A 13,107-nucleotide genomic window follows, 5' to 3' on the forward strand; every position below is an offset into this window, starting at 1 on the left:
AAGTTCTTACTGCTGTGGCAATATTAGAAAACGAAAAGTGTCTTACTCTTAATGTCTTAGGGAAATATGTTTCAGGTTAGCCCCTGGACTTGTTTGGCTTATGAGAAAGACTTGTGAAAGAATATAAAGTTTCCACAATCTCTTAGCAAGTTGTGTGTCACTGATGACCTCTAACTAATTAATAAAAAAATATAGTAATTGATTAATTACCATCAACAAAGTAAATACTGAAACCGTTCAGTCAAAAATGCCCTGCTGAGAGACGCTTAAGGACAGTGGAAATAATTTAAATCTGTTTTTAAAGTCATAATTTCAAAGTCTGATGACTTTGTGGAAAAAAATAAAGATTTGTAACCTGGCTAAATTTCAGAACCTCGGTCAGCTCCAACTCAGACCAAGGTCAGCTCCACAACGGGCTGAGAAACAGAACAGGGTGGAATGGCCTGGATGCTGTATATGGGCTTGCATGACCTCCCATGTGCCACTTGATCCAAATAAATTTTTTACTGATAATAAAAAATAAAAAATAAAGGGGGGTCAGAATCAGTAATCTGCACAATTATGAAACGTAGTTATGCAATGCAGTTTACATGGTTTTCTGTAACGTCCTATCTGAACTGTGTGTGTGTCTCTTTGAATGGTTTTTAATGCGCTTCGATTTTCTGTTTCCGTGTAGGCTATCATTGTATTTACTGTGATTGGAAATCTTTGAGATCGAGCGCTTAGCACGCGCAGATTCTGCGGGGTACAAGTGTGTAAAAAAATAAAACAGAAATCACGCAGAACTTCCGCTCATTAGAAAAAATAATAAACAAATCTCCATCATTGTTTGAGTCGGACTCGAGAAGTGGTTCAAGCAGCTCCTAACTATGACAGATTTCCACTGCGGTGTGTATTATTGCGCAGTGAAGCGGCCGCTGTGCGGTTGTTTTGCAGCGATGCTTTTACGCTGAAGGTCAGGTCCGGTTGCATTTCCTGTTGGCTGGCTCTCTAGTGCTTGACACAGCTTTTCTGTGCACGGCCGCGCATCCCTGGACGGAACAGTAAGGAGAAAACTCAAAGGGCGTGGAGACACACTGGTAGAGAGCGGCTCAGTGGACATTATTATATTTACACGTGAAGAGTCACGGAGAGACCAAAAAGTCTCGGTTCTTCTTCGGGACTCGAGCGGACACACAGCCCCCTTGAAGCTGTGGTTGAAAGGAGCGACTTGTTTTGAAGTTTGTTTTGAATTTCAGACTTTTGACACTGTTACCCAGTCGCACAAACTAATGTCTTCGGAGTAGTTTAGGAAAGTGACAGCTGCTGATCACAGTGGGATCGTCTCGTGTACTGGAAGGACCTCTAGTACACCTCGTGTCTGTGGAGACTCACGTAGGCACAGCGGAGCGTTCCAGGAGGTCTTCTTGATGCACAAGTGAGAAAAGCATTGAGTGTTTTTTCTGAACCTCAGCTGCAGTCAGAGAATACTTTCATCGGGAGAGAACCCCACAGAGGAAAGTTCGATCATCATCATCGTCACTGTGCTTGGACTATGTTGATGAAGGAGTACCGCATCTGCATGCCTCTCACAGTGGAGGAGGTAGGGGAAGTTTTATTGATTTTTGCGAGCCGCAGACTTGCAGATCAGCAAGTTTTGCCTGCTTTGCTTTGCTGCACTTGTTCTATTGCAAAAGCGATCGCCGCAGTATTTTAGGGAAGTTCACAATATTTTGCACCAAAGCCTCATACAAGCAAGAGCTGGAGTCTGGCAGCCACCGCGGGGTGGAGCTGCTGTTTGTCTCTCCTTCCACCCAGCTTGTTTGCGTCCAGCAGCAGCAGAGGGAGTCGTGTGATTAATCTTGGTAGTGAATCATGTCTCTGTTTTGCTTGTGCTCTGTGAGTAGTGTGTAGCTACAGATTGCTTTCTGCGTCTTCCCCTCCTGGAGCCACCGGGCACGGTGATTGTATTATATTATAATGAAACTAGAATGTGCTTCTTCTTTTTTTTTTTCTTTGTTTGCATGCAATCTCCCTAATGCGCAAGTTCACACCTGTGCAGCTGCTGCATGTGTGGTCAAACAGAAATGATGTATTGCACACAGTGATCACGTTAGATACCTTTGCTAACCAGGTCCCCCAGTCTTCATGCTTATAATCGATCACACAGCAGAGTGGTTTTGTGAAATCCTCGTTCCCTTACTTTCCTGCTGTTTGGGCTGATTGTCTTCAAATGATTCAATCCATACACACCTGAAACGGCACAATAGATGTTCCACCTGAAGACTTTTATTGAGTTTGACAGTGTGCAGTTAATCATGTGGTGTTGCGTAGTTCTAAATACCTGGGTTGCCACACAGGTTCACAATGTAGAGTTGGCCACATTAAATTGTAGTTTAGTCAGCCTTGCTGTTTGTGAAGACTTGATTCATCGCTGCAGTCAGGCGAAGCCCATTGTTGTGAGGATGAAATTGGAGTCATCTGTACATGCCTTTAATCAGAAAGCCAGCTTTAACAGCCCCTCCTGAGGTCTATTTATGTTTCTTGCCAAAGCGCTGCTTTATCGCATCGTGTCCTGAGGCTGATTGGTTCTTCTGCTTTGCATCGCTCCAGTGGTGATAAAAGAGCCACAGTTGTCCTCAGTGGCAGACTAAAGGCTATCACATCTTTTGTTGTAATGATAATAACGTGGCCCGGCCTAATCCATCTATCTGAGAGTGACTTGGTAAATGAGCACGTGAAATCTATTCTTTTGAACACCTAAGATACATAAATCATGCACTCATCTTCACACACACACAACTCTTTATATGAGCTCTACACAGCCCGGACAATCATTTTAAATCAGTTCTGTTTCACAGTCGTTGTTTTTTTTAAAGACAAACATAAAATGAAAGGCAATAAGGTTATTGTTCTTCAAGTACTCAGTGCAGCAGCAGTCAGATTTGAAGTATTGTCTTTCAGTGGAGTCACCCGGAGTGGTGCAAACTGCCTAACATACTGTTAGCTGTTCCTGTAAAAACTGGATGTATAATAAAAACACATCTTCACCTCCCAGAGTCAGTACACTGCCTTTTTTTCTCATAGATTCGTGATGAGGAACGGTTCATGTAGGGCCGTGCTGTGCTGATATATTGAATGCATTTCTCACAAGAGGCATCGCATCACTCACGATTCACAGTCTCCTCAAATGGCACTGCAGCGTGAGGGCAACAGGTTTCTCTTCACATCAATATGACAAGGACTTGAAGAGCTAAAGAATGTTTTATCACCAACAGACATCAACAGGCTTCTTCTGGAGAGTCTCACCTCCAAATAGCAATGAAGTTGAACCACTGCAGTGAAAATATAATTGTGCCACCCCATACATTGTTTAAGGTTCTTCGCAGATCTTTGGGTGTTTAAACCTTGAAAGGAAGAAAACCCACTTACACTTGTTGTGGAATCTTATTTTGAAATGTGCTATCAACAGTCAGATTAGATGAGTTTCAGTTCAAATGGTGTTTTGGGTTTCTCTTGCAATTGTAAGAGTTATACATAATGTTTATACAGTCATATTATGAGAGTATAATCTTCAGTTACAGGATATGAAGTCATGTCAAAAAAGGAAGGTACACATTTACTGCCTCTGTAGAAATTAAGAGGACAAATAGCAGCCATTCATCATCACCAAGTTTGAGCACTGCCATAAAAGCTAACATTTTACGCCCTCACGATTTGGTTGAAGAGTGTTTCTCCCTTTAACTTTAAATTTTTATTTATATATTTAAGACAAGCTTTACGGGGATATTCGGTGTATGTGCACAAGGCAATCACAAAGTACTGGTGTCTCAACACAGACAGAAAAATCAGCTCCACCTAGATTTTACCATGTTTGCTTCACATTAACCTAACTCTTCGACCATTTTGGGGACAAGTCAAAATTTCAAGGTCCACATGGCCACTATGTATATGGGTGATAAAGTATTAATGATTAATTATTTGAATAAATAAACTTTTGATTTTCCATATTTTAGTTGCATTTTACTTGAAAAGTATTGCTTCGTGTTTATTAAGCCAAATAAATAACTTTTGTGAGTGCATACACCAAACATCGCTCCATCGTCTTGCAGCTGTCAGTGCAAGATCAGGCTCTGTGGGAGTTTAAGTGTGTTTGTTTGTGTACCTTCATACGGAGCTGCCCCACGCCGCATCTAGGCCCAGACCCAAGATCTTGTTTACGTCCTCAGAGTGGAAGCTCTGCGTTCTGATAAACGAGACGCCCGTTTCACCCTTGTTCCCCGAGGGACTCGCCGCTTAGCCAGAAAGTGACCTGGTACACGAACGCCAGATGGAGAGAAACATGTTCACTCGGACAGTCTGCCAAGAGAGAGTGTGTGTGTGTGTGTTGAGAAGGAGATTGATTGCTTTTGGTAATTATCGAAGTGTACGTCTAAGTATTATCTAAGTGCTTTGTTTGTTATTTTATTTGTTTTTGTTGCTGTGGATCAAACGGGTTAAACAGCTTTAGTGGTGTAGAGCATCAGATTTGAGGAAAATGATAATCAAAGGTTGACGCTCCATTCTGAATCACATTTTACACCATCACACAAAGGACAAATGCAATCAGCATAAACAATTTTAAGATACCAATACAAGAACAACAGCAGCAGCCATATTTGCTTACTTCTACATGTAGTTTCTCACCTTTGGTGTTGTATAAAGGGGCCCATGCTTAATACTGAATCAGTGTGCACCGCATACATCAGCCACTGCAAGAGTGAAAAGAACAAAATGCCTCCAGGCTTTCAGTCTTGGAGGCTCTTCTGTGCAGCTGCTTCACCTTCGAAGATTTTTACACTCAGTATGGCCGAAAGCTTCAGCCTAATTTCAACATGCAGCACATATCGATTCAAATACCGCGTGATTTAAAAATTCCACAGAACATCCCCTCCGATTATCAAGCAGTCTCTTGTGCAGTCAGATAACCGTCCCAGCTTTCAGTCAGATAAAGTTCAAGTGGCTTGTCAGTTTTCTCTTTTGTCCTGACGCATCTCTGTGAGAGGGTTGAATAAGCAGGATAATTGGTGAAGTCACCAGTTTGACTCAAATGTTTATCTCCAGATATTCTTTTAATGCACCATCTGGTCAATGAGTCCATCTTTTAACTCACTAGTGCTTTTTTGTATGAGTGAAAAAAATGTCTCATGTACTCTGTTTCTAGTTTCTAGTTTGTTTGACTTTTTTATGGTTGTTTGCTTCCAAAAACCACCGATTCTTTGTAAGTTGATTGCTGCTGTGATCAGTCAGCTCTTTGCCTGCTTTATGGCCGTTTATTTATCTGCACACCATTTCATCTAATGGTCCCGCTGGGGGTCTCATTAAAATCCTCGTGGCATGTTTGAATTTGTGCTCTTTCACTTTGGCTCAAATTGCTGCTACTCCGTTAAAGCATTTCTTCCAAAGTCTGCTTTTTTTTTGGTTTACTTGTTTGTTGCTCCGTAGTGCATTATTTGGAGGTCTTGCAACATTAGCATTATAGGGATTTCAGTTAATTCCCCCATGCTGCCAGGGCTAATCTTCTGGGTGAGGAGAAAAATTAAGGCTAAATACCCTAAATGTCTTCTGGCTAAATAATAATGTTGCTGCACTGCGTTTGTGTATTTTGTGATCTGGGTATTTGGAGGATTCAGATTTGTATGCACTTGATTAGTGCACCAAAGACGAGTCCCCGCAGAGATGGTGTACAGCAGAGTGTGCGCTGGAAGTGATCAAATCAAATCAAATCACTTTTTATTGTCACATCACATGTGCAGGTACATTGGTACAGCACATGCGAGTGAAATTCTTGTGTGCGAGCTTCACAAGCAACAGAGTTGTGCAAAATACAATAACATAAACAGGCAAAATATACGAATGGCTAAATCTGAAACTAATAAATATATGTACAATATATAATAGTATATGCAAAAAAAAAAAAGTGATGTATAAAGTGCTGTGATTATGCGCTCACTGGCCACTTCATTAGGTATACCTCACTAGTGCTGGTTTGGACCCTCGTTTACCTTCAGAGCTGCCTTAATTCTTTGTGTCATCGATTCAGCTTGGAGATGGAAACATTGCTCAGAGCTTTTGGTCTATATCAACAGTTGGTGTAGATTTGTTGACCACACATCCATGATGTGAATCTCCTCTTCCACCACATACCATCTGCTGACCATTTGAGTACAGTCGTCACTTTTTCATACCTAAATGTATTCAGCTACTGCCATGTAACTGTCTGATAAGATAAACAGGTGCACGGTGGACTCCATACTCCACTGAAAAATCTTGTCTGTGAGAGTCATGCATTTTCGAAGGTAAAGGAGAAATTGACTAAAGATGGCAGGCGGCAAACATTAGAGTTTCAACTCCTGATTATTTTCTCAATGAATCCATTTGTATCACATTTTTCCAAGGCTGAAACCAATATTCTCAAATGTTGTGCTTTCCCTGACCCTGAGTCAAACCTGAAGGTGCCTGGTGTTGGTCTATGTGTGCTCTGTTGTGAATAGAAATATGGGACTGACTGCATGTTGATATACAGCAAAATGTATTTACATGTTAACCATCCATTGTTTTAGAAAATAGCGTACTGTTACACTCATCAGTCAGATACTGAGTTAATGCATAACTGTATAGTGAAAATGTTTCTTATGCATGATATTGGTCTACCAAACTCTACACCCATATAGTAAAAAAAAGATTTAATAACTTTCGGTAGCACTTCATAATAATGTCACACTATGAAGCATCAGAATTTATAAATACTGATATGTATGTCCATCTGTTCCTGTTACACCATGTACAGTTGTCATTGCGAGTACAACATTGCTGGTAATGATCATAATCAAAGTCATAATCCTATATCTGTATTTATAAATGGCATACTAAAGAGGATTATTGCTATATAAATGATGACTTAGAGCTTGTTTATAATAATGCTTAATATAGATTTCCCTAAGGTACAGTTATACATTTACTCATATAATCTCTAAATACATTAAACAATTTTTGCGAGTCCTCTTCGGTGCAGAATTCCTGCTGTAGTATATATACATTTTAATCTCCTGTTAATCTCCTGCCAGGCGATGGGATAGCATCATAACATATCATATATATCATAATATTTTCATTTTCATGTTTTGGGATATAAATTAAACTTTATTGTCATGAGGTGAAAAAGATATGCTGCTCTCTTAGGGTCTTATAGGCGACTACATGTTAAAAATTGGTTCTTTTATCCTGTTGGTAGGTGGTTGCTGGGCAACGTGATGTTTTCAGAATATCTGACATGGATGGGAACCTTCAGGGGCCTAAGATGTACCTGTGTGCCAAGTTAGGTTGTTCAGCTCCTGATTGTGGACAGATAGAAAGAGATTTGGTGTATTATAATAAGATGTTTATTACACATAAATGGTGTTTTCAGCTGCCTGCACCTGCCTGGCCACTGAGACTCTAATCACAGCCTTCATGCAGATGAGTTCTTCGGGTAATCTTATCAAAATAAACCAGACACAATATATAGTCGAGGTCTTTGAAATATCCAGGGATAGAGGTGCAAGTTGAACTAACAAGAATGTAACACAGGCACGCTTTCAGGGCAAAATACTGAGAAGGTTACTGAGTGGAAAAGGCGGGCAGGAAAAAATGACCCCACCACAGCAGCTACATAGCAACATTAATGATCCGTTAAACGTGGAGGGTCAACGGTTTTCTATTTATAGTTTGGAGCAGTGGACTAAATTAAGAGCAGTAACACTCTCAGTCAGGAGTCCAGAGGTTGTGGGAACTTGGGTGACTAATGGACAGGTGAGAAATAAAATAAGTCCTGAGGGGGGGACAGAGAGTCATTGCCTGTGCCAGCGATGGCACAAGGAAAGCATTTAGACATGTGATTTAGTGTAGGCCTGAAGTAACCTTTAATATTGACTGAATCTCAGACCACTGAGTGCATATTTATTCATTTAAAGGCACATGGTCGATAAAGGGCAACGCAAAGATGGAGGTGAGACGGGAAGAATAACAGACGAACACAGTGATTAATAAGATGATATGACACAGGCAAAGAGAAAACGAAAACACAAACAAAGACGCAGGCAGCTCACAGTGACGTGCAGAGAGCAACATGTCATAAAAGGACTCAATAAGTAGAATATACTGTGCAAAAACACACTTTAAAGATCTTTGAACATTTGACAATTTATCCTAAGCTAAAGGAAAAATGTTTCTACTAAGTCATATTAGCTTGTAATTATTTTAATACCCACATTTTTCTTATTATCATCCTATCCTCCAAACCTGCTTATCCTTTCACAAGGAACTGATGACTTGATGATGATGCTATATTGAGAGACTGACTTCCACAAGCACGGTCGATAACGCAGACTGTCGATTTCCACCTTGTGAGCTATCAATTAAGTTGGTGTTCAGCCGCATCACTAAGCAACCCTGGAGCTGATGCTTTACAGGTGAAAATAGAGGACAATATGAAGGGTCAGTAAACCAACAAAGGTAGGCCTGATAAATAAAAAAGTTTTATTTAAAGCATGTAAGGGACAGGGGAATTAGCAAGGAGGAAAAATAGGTTAAGAAAACAATACTGTTGTGTGATTGGTGATGGAAACACCAACCTGCAGTGTGACAATAAATATAGGGAATATGCTTTTTACTTTGCCATCGAGAACTGCACAAAATATCAAAAGCACAACAGTTTTCTTTGGTTGCCGAGATGCAGCCAGAAGAAGACTTTCTTATCCAGCATCAGTGAATATGTGGCTGATTTATTTGACGCCAGTAACTCTGCCAACGGCTTTTGTCAGCCCGGGACTTGACATCTGTAACAGTTCTGCCTTATTGCATCTGCCTCCGGCTATGCGTTTGAAACTCACACGTGGCGACACCGAGCTTCAAACAGAGGTCCTGTGAGGTTAGAGAATGTGGCGAGACATTTTTAAGTAGAACCTCTGCACGCCCATGACAGACACTGTGGAAATGTGTCCCCAAAAAAAACGGTTAATTTTGCCACATCAGACATTTTGGGGGATTTATTACTTTAAAACGTATTGTGCAATTTATTTATATATATTCATATGTTTTTTTTGGTTGGAAAAATTATGACACTAATGATGTAGAAAGCTCAAAAGCTCAGTTTGACTAGATTATCTCTGCTCACTTTGCATGAACATGGTGACATTCCTGCACATTATATTGATGATATAGTTTCTATCCTTTTTAATTTGTTATAATGTACTGGATTCAGCTGACAGTATCTCAGACCTTTGCATAAAAAACTACATTCATCTTATCAGATCCGGAAAATCTTAACCACCTGTCCCTCCATTTTCTGCCATCAGCCCACTTCTGCTCTTCCTGTCCCATTTAACCTCACTTACCGTCAACATGCTATCTAAACAAGAACAAACAATGACTCCCGAGAATAGAAGCTAGACTGGCACATTGTTAATGCGTCAGTAAAGTTATGGGACAGGTGTAAGAAGAGATGTGGTGAAAGAGGGGATCAGCTGGGCTTGCTGTCCTCTAATGTTATCATAATCCATTATGGGACAGATTGTACATGTGATCGGGCTCTATATGTGAAAAATATGATAATGTGACGCGATCTGTCACTGGTGTTTTCAAAATTAAATTACACCTAAAGGCAGTTGAAATTACAGAAATAAAAAATACAAGTTATGAGTAATTAGTTCAAGAAAAGGCGTGTAAAAAAAAAATTAAGGAAGGTTTCTTCATGGGCTGTTGTGATTGGTCAGAATTTGCCACATTTTTTATTTTTTTTTTTTTTTTTAAAGGAAAACACATTCAGTCTTTTGTTTATGTAAATACTTAAGATCTGCTTCTCGTGAGCAGTCAGAATGGTCTGCCCGTTGTTGCGGGTGGCCCCCTTAGGCCCACCCACCACTCAGTGATATTCTTTTAGGTCTTTCCAAAAAACAAGAGAGACGACAATATTTTAGATTGTATGAGACAGTGCTGGGCTTCAGTGACTTGGCACCATATTTTCAGTTTTTAACGTAGACCGCCGCTGTTTCTGACTTCTCAATTTCAGTCTGGGACTTTGAGAGAAACAAACGTTTTTAGAGACAAGTAACTTTTTTATCCTGTTAAATTAAAACTGTTTTTCTTAACTTTACAGATTTTCAGGACAGATGATGTTTGCTGCCTTGTTCTTGTATGAAATGTTTTAGTCATAGCCCCTAATTGCAGCCTTAATGATAACTTAATTTAATAATAACTTTGCAAAGATTTTTTGCAAATTAGATATTGTGATACAACCCACCCGATTTCCCAGGCTCAGGATCCACGTGTGACTCCCGGTGGCTGGATTTGTAGCTATCTGGCAATTACTAATAATTAAGCAGCTAACATTACCCTGTGTCAACCACATCAGCAGCTGATGTGCGAAGTTGTTTGCCAACTGGAGGAGGCAAAGATGGTGCTATTGGTGTAATTACTGTTGAAAAGGAGTATCTAATCTGATAGCTTTACTATGGATTAGTATATGAGAATCAATTTTTGTAACAATCCTAGTCGCGACATAGTTGTTTTTTTTTCCAGCACTGCAGTTTCTCCTCAATTGTTTGTTTTTTGAAGAGCACATTGAGCAGAGCTCACTTCACAGCTGAGGCAGTGCTGTAGAGTAAAGCCATGTGCTCCCCTGAAGGTCATATTAGTTTGGGAAGGACAGTGATGAAAATAAAAATAAAAATACACTAAGATACTAGCTTGACTTCTGGTTTTTGCAAAATGGGAATGCTTTAGCTTGTCCTATGGGTGTAGTGATTTTCTGGGTGGTGTCTCACGGGATAACGATTGCCTCTCCCGTGGTTGTTCGTGAAGGTCAGGTGAACGCCCTTGGCTCTCGTGTTCCTCAAGCTGTTCCGACAGTTTTTGACCATGTGGCGCTGGCAAGTTGTCCGGCTGGGGATGGGAAAGAAGTGATGATGAAGGATTACTCTTTCTACAGTAATGGGTATTTTGTCAGCATGTAGATGAATCCCAAGATCCAAGATATTCCAGCAGAGCATTGCTTTGCAAAAAGAGTACTAATTTTTGTTTCATGCTAGGCTGTTCTGTTTGTGTATATATGAAGATTTTCTTTTCCACACTAATAATTGTATCCAGACCCTAGTTTAAACTAGAAACAGAACTACACAGTATATGTAGGTTGCAGAGCACGGAAAAGCACAGTACAGTGATACAGAAACCTGTTCAGAAGATTTTAGTACTTTTAATCACCATTTATCCACGCTCTTCCTCATATTGCTACTTGACACTATGGCTGTTGTTTTTCATCATCCTGTCCATTCTTGTAGATAAAGCCAAACTTATTTCAGTTGTTACTGTCAACTATTATTGTTTATGTGTCTGTAGAAATATGCAAAATATATGCAAACCCTCGTTTTTTTAGGAGCACAATTACAGCTTTGGAGCTTGTGAACACAATAAAAAGTCTCAGATTTAAGTTTGGACTCTCAGACCTGCAGACCTCATTACTCTCTCTTGTCCACTGAATTTGCCGATGCTAATTAATTCTTTTCGGGTATCAATGTGTGTGGCGCCAATAAAAATGTTTTCCTTGGAAAGTCAGCGCAAGAGATGTGACTGATTCAGTCAATGAGCTGCATAATTATTACTTGATCCCACACGCATAAATCCAATCAGCTCCCCTAACCTGGTCATCACCTGACACTGTTAAAAATGTCTCATTCACAGCTCTTGCTGCATATACTATTAACCTTCACTACAGGGTCTCTGTGTATACCGTATCAGAACCACAGCATGTCAAAGGGCTACTTTAGCTGAAACCTGAAGACTAGAGACAGGTTGTTTAATATAATCACCATAACACACACATGCACGTGCACACACATGCAAATGTATATCTAAAGTCATCTACCATATGTGGTTGTGTGCACAGCTACATGATGTGCATACCGAAATAACAGGTACAAGTGTCCCTGGTTACTATGGGAACATCAGCAGCTCGCAACTGATTAGAAATCTCTTTGATGATGAAGTGGCTTTGTGTTTGCGTTCTGTGAGCAGACAAACGCCAAGGTCTGTATGTGTGTTTGTGTGTGTAGATGTGAGTCCAACTGACCAGCATACATGAAGTACAAGTTCTTGCTCAGGAGTCTGCATTAACATTTACAGTAACATTAATACTTATAAGAGATAAGATAAGATAAGATAAGACTTTATTGATCCCACAACGAGGAAATTTTTGCGTCACCTCAGCTCAGGTACAGATATATGAAGGAAATACAAAAATACAAATAAGTACAATCAATGAAAAAAGTAAGATAATACACTATATAACTTATTTCACATAAAGGTGTTTTAATTTTAATATTTAATGATTTTATTGGGGTTCTTTAAAAGACTTGAAAATCTGGTGAACAGCTGTTTAAAATGAGACAGCGACCGTGTACCTGGAAAGTTCAGCACTGGCAGCGAAACCTCATCCAACACACCAGATGGTCTCAGTGTGTATTTATGCCTGTCTGCCATGACTTTGTTATTCCTGGTATAGGTTTGTTTGTGTCCATGCGATATCTATCTATCTATCTATCTGTCTGTCTGTCTGTCTGTGAACTTGAGTGACCTCCAATTCTTTATCCATAATATAATATGAGGTATAATATGTATAAAATACCTATAATATGATGTCAGCCCACTCTTCTGGGAAGGTTTATTAACGTGAACGGTATGATATAGCCCAGCCCTAGTTGTGTGTCTTTAATGTTTGTCTTTTTTTCCTGTACAACATTTCTGTACAAGTGTTGCTTTGTAGGAAAGTAAGGTAGTAAAGCATAAGAGACCTAGAACGATACACTAACAAACAGATTTACTAACAAACAGAACCATGTAAAATCATGCTCATTATCTCAGGGATAATTTGTACCTGTGCACAAAGTAAGTGCACTTTTGTAGTTTTGATTCTTTGCACTTTTTGAAGGGTTTTGAGAGGGTGTTGGGCTTGGATTTAGGGCTGCCATGATTAGTCGACTAGTCACGATTACGTCGACTATCAAAATCGCAGACGACTAATTTTTTTTTTTGCCTGTCCCATTTGGTTCTTTAGCC

General features: G+C 39.8%; 1 protein-coding gene across 1 annotated transcript in view; it reads left to right on the top strand.

Moving 5' to 3' along the window:
- Positions 1-890: 890 nt before the first annotated feature.
- LOC102301431 (cytoplasmic phosphatidylinositol transfer protein 1) overlaps positions 891-13,107 on the top strand; it is a 56,844-nt gene continuing 44,627 nt past the window's right edge. Inside the window, exon 1 of the mRNA XM_005925474.3 lies at positions 891-1,582. Coding sequence (XP_005925536.1) covers positions 1,535-1,582 — 48 coding nt within the window. The 5' untranslated portion in view covers positions 891-1,534. The remainder of the gene's footprint in view (positions 1,583-13,107) is intronic.

This window comes from Haplochromis burtoni, unplaced genomic scaffold (assembly GCF_018398535.1).
Source record: "Haplochromis burtoni strain Fernald_Lab_line unplaced genomic scaffold, NCSU_Asbu1 Contig_81, whole genome shotgun sequence".
In the NCBI taxonomy this organism is placed as follows: domain Eukaryota; kingdom Metazoa; phylum Chordata; class Actinopteri; order Cichliformes; family Cichlidae; genus Haplochromis; species Haplochromis burtoni.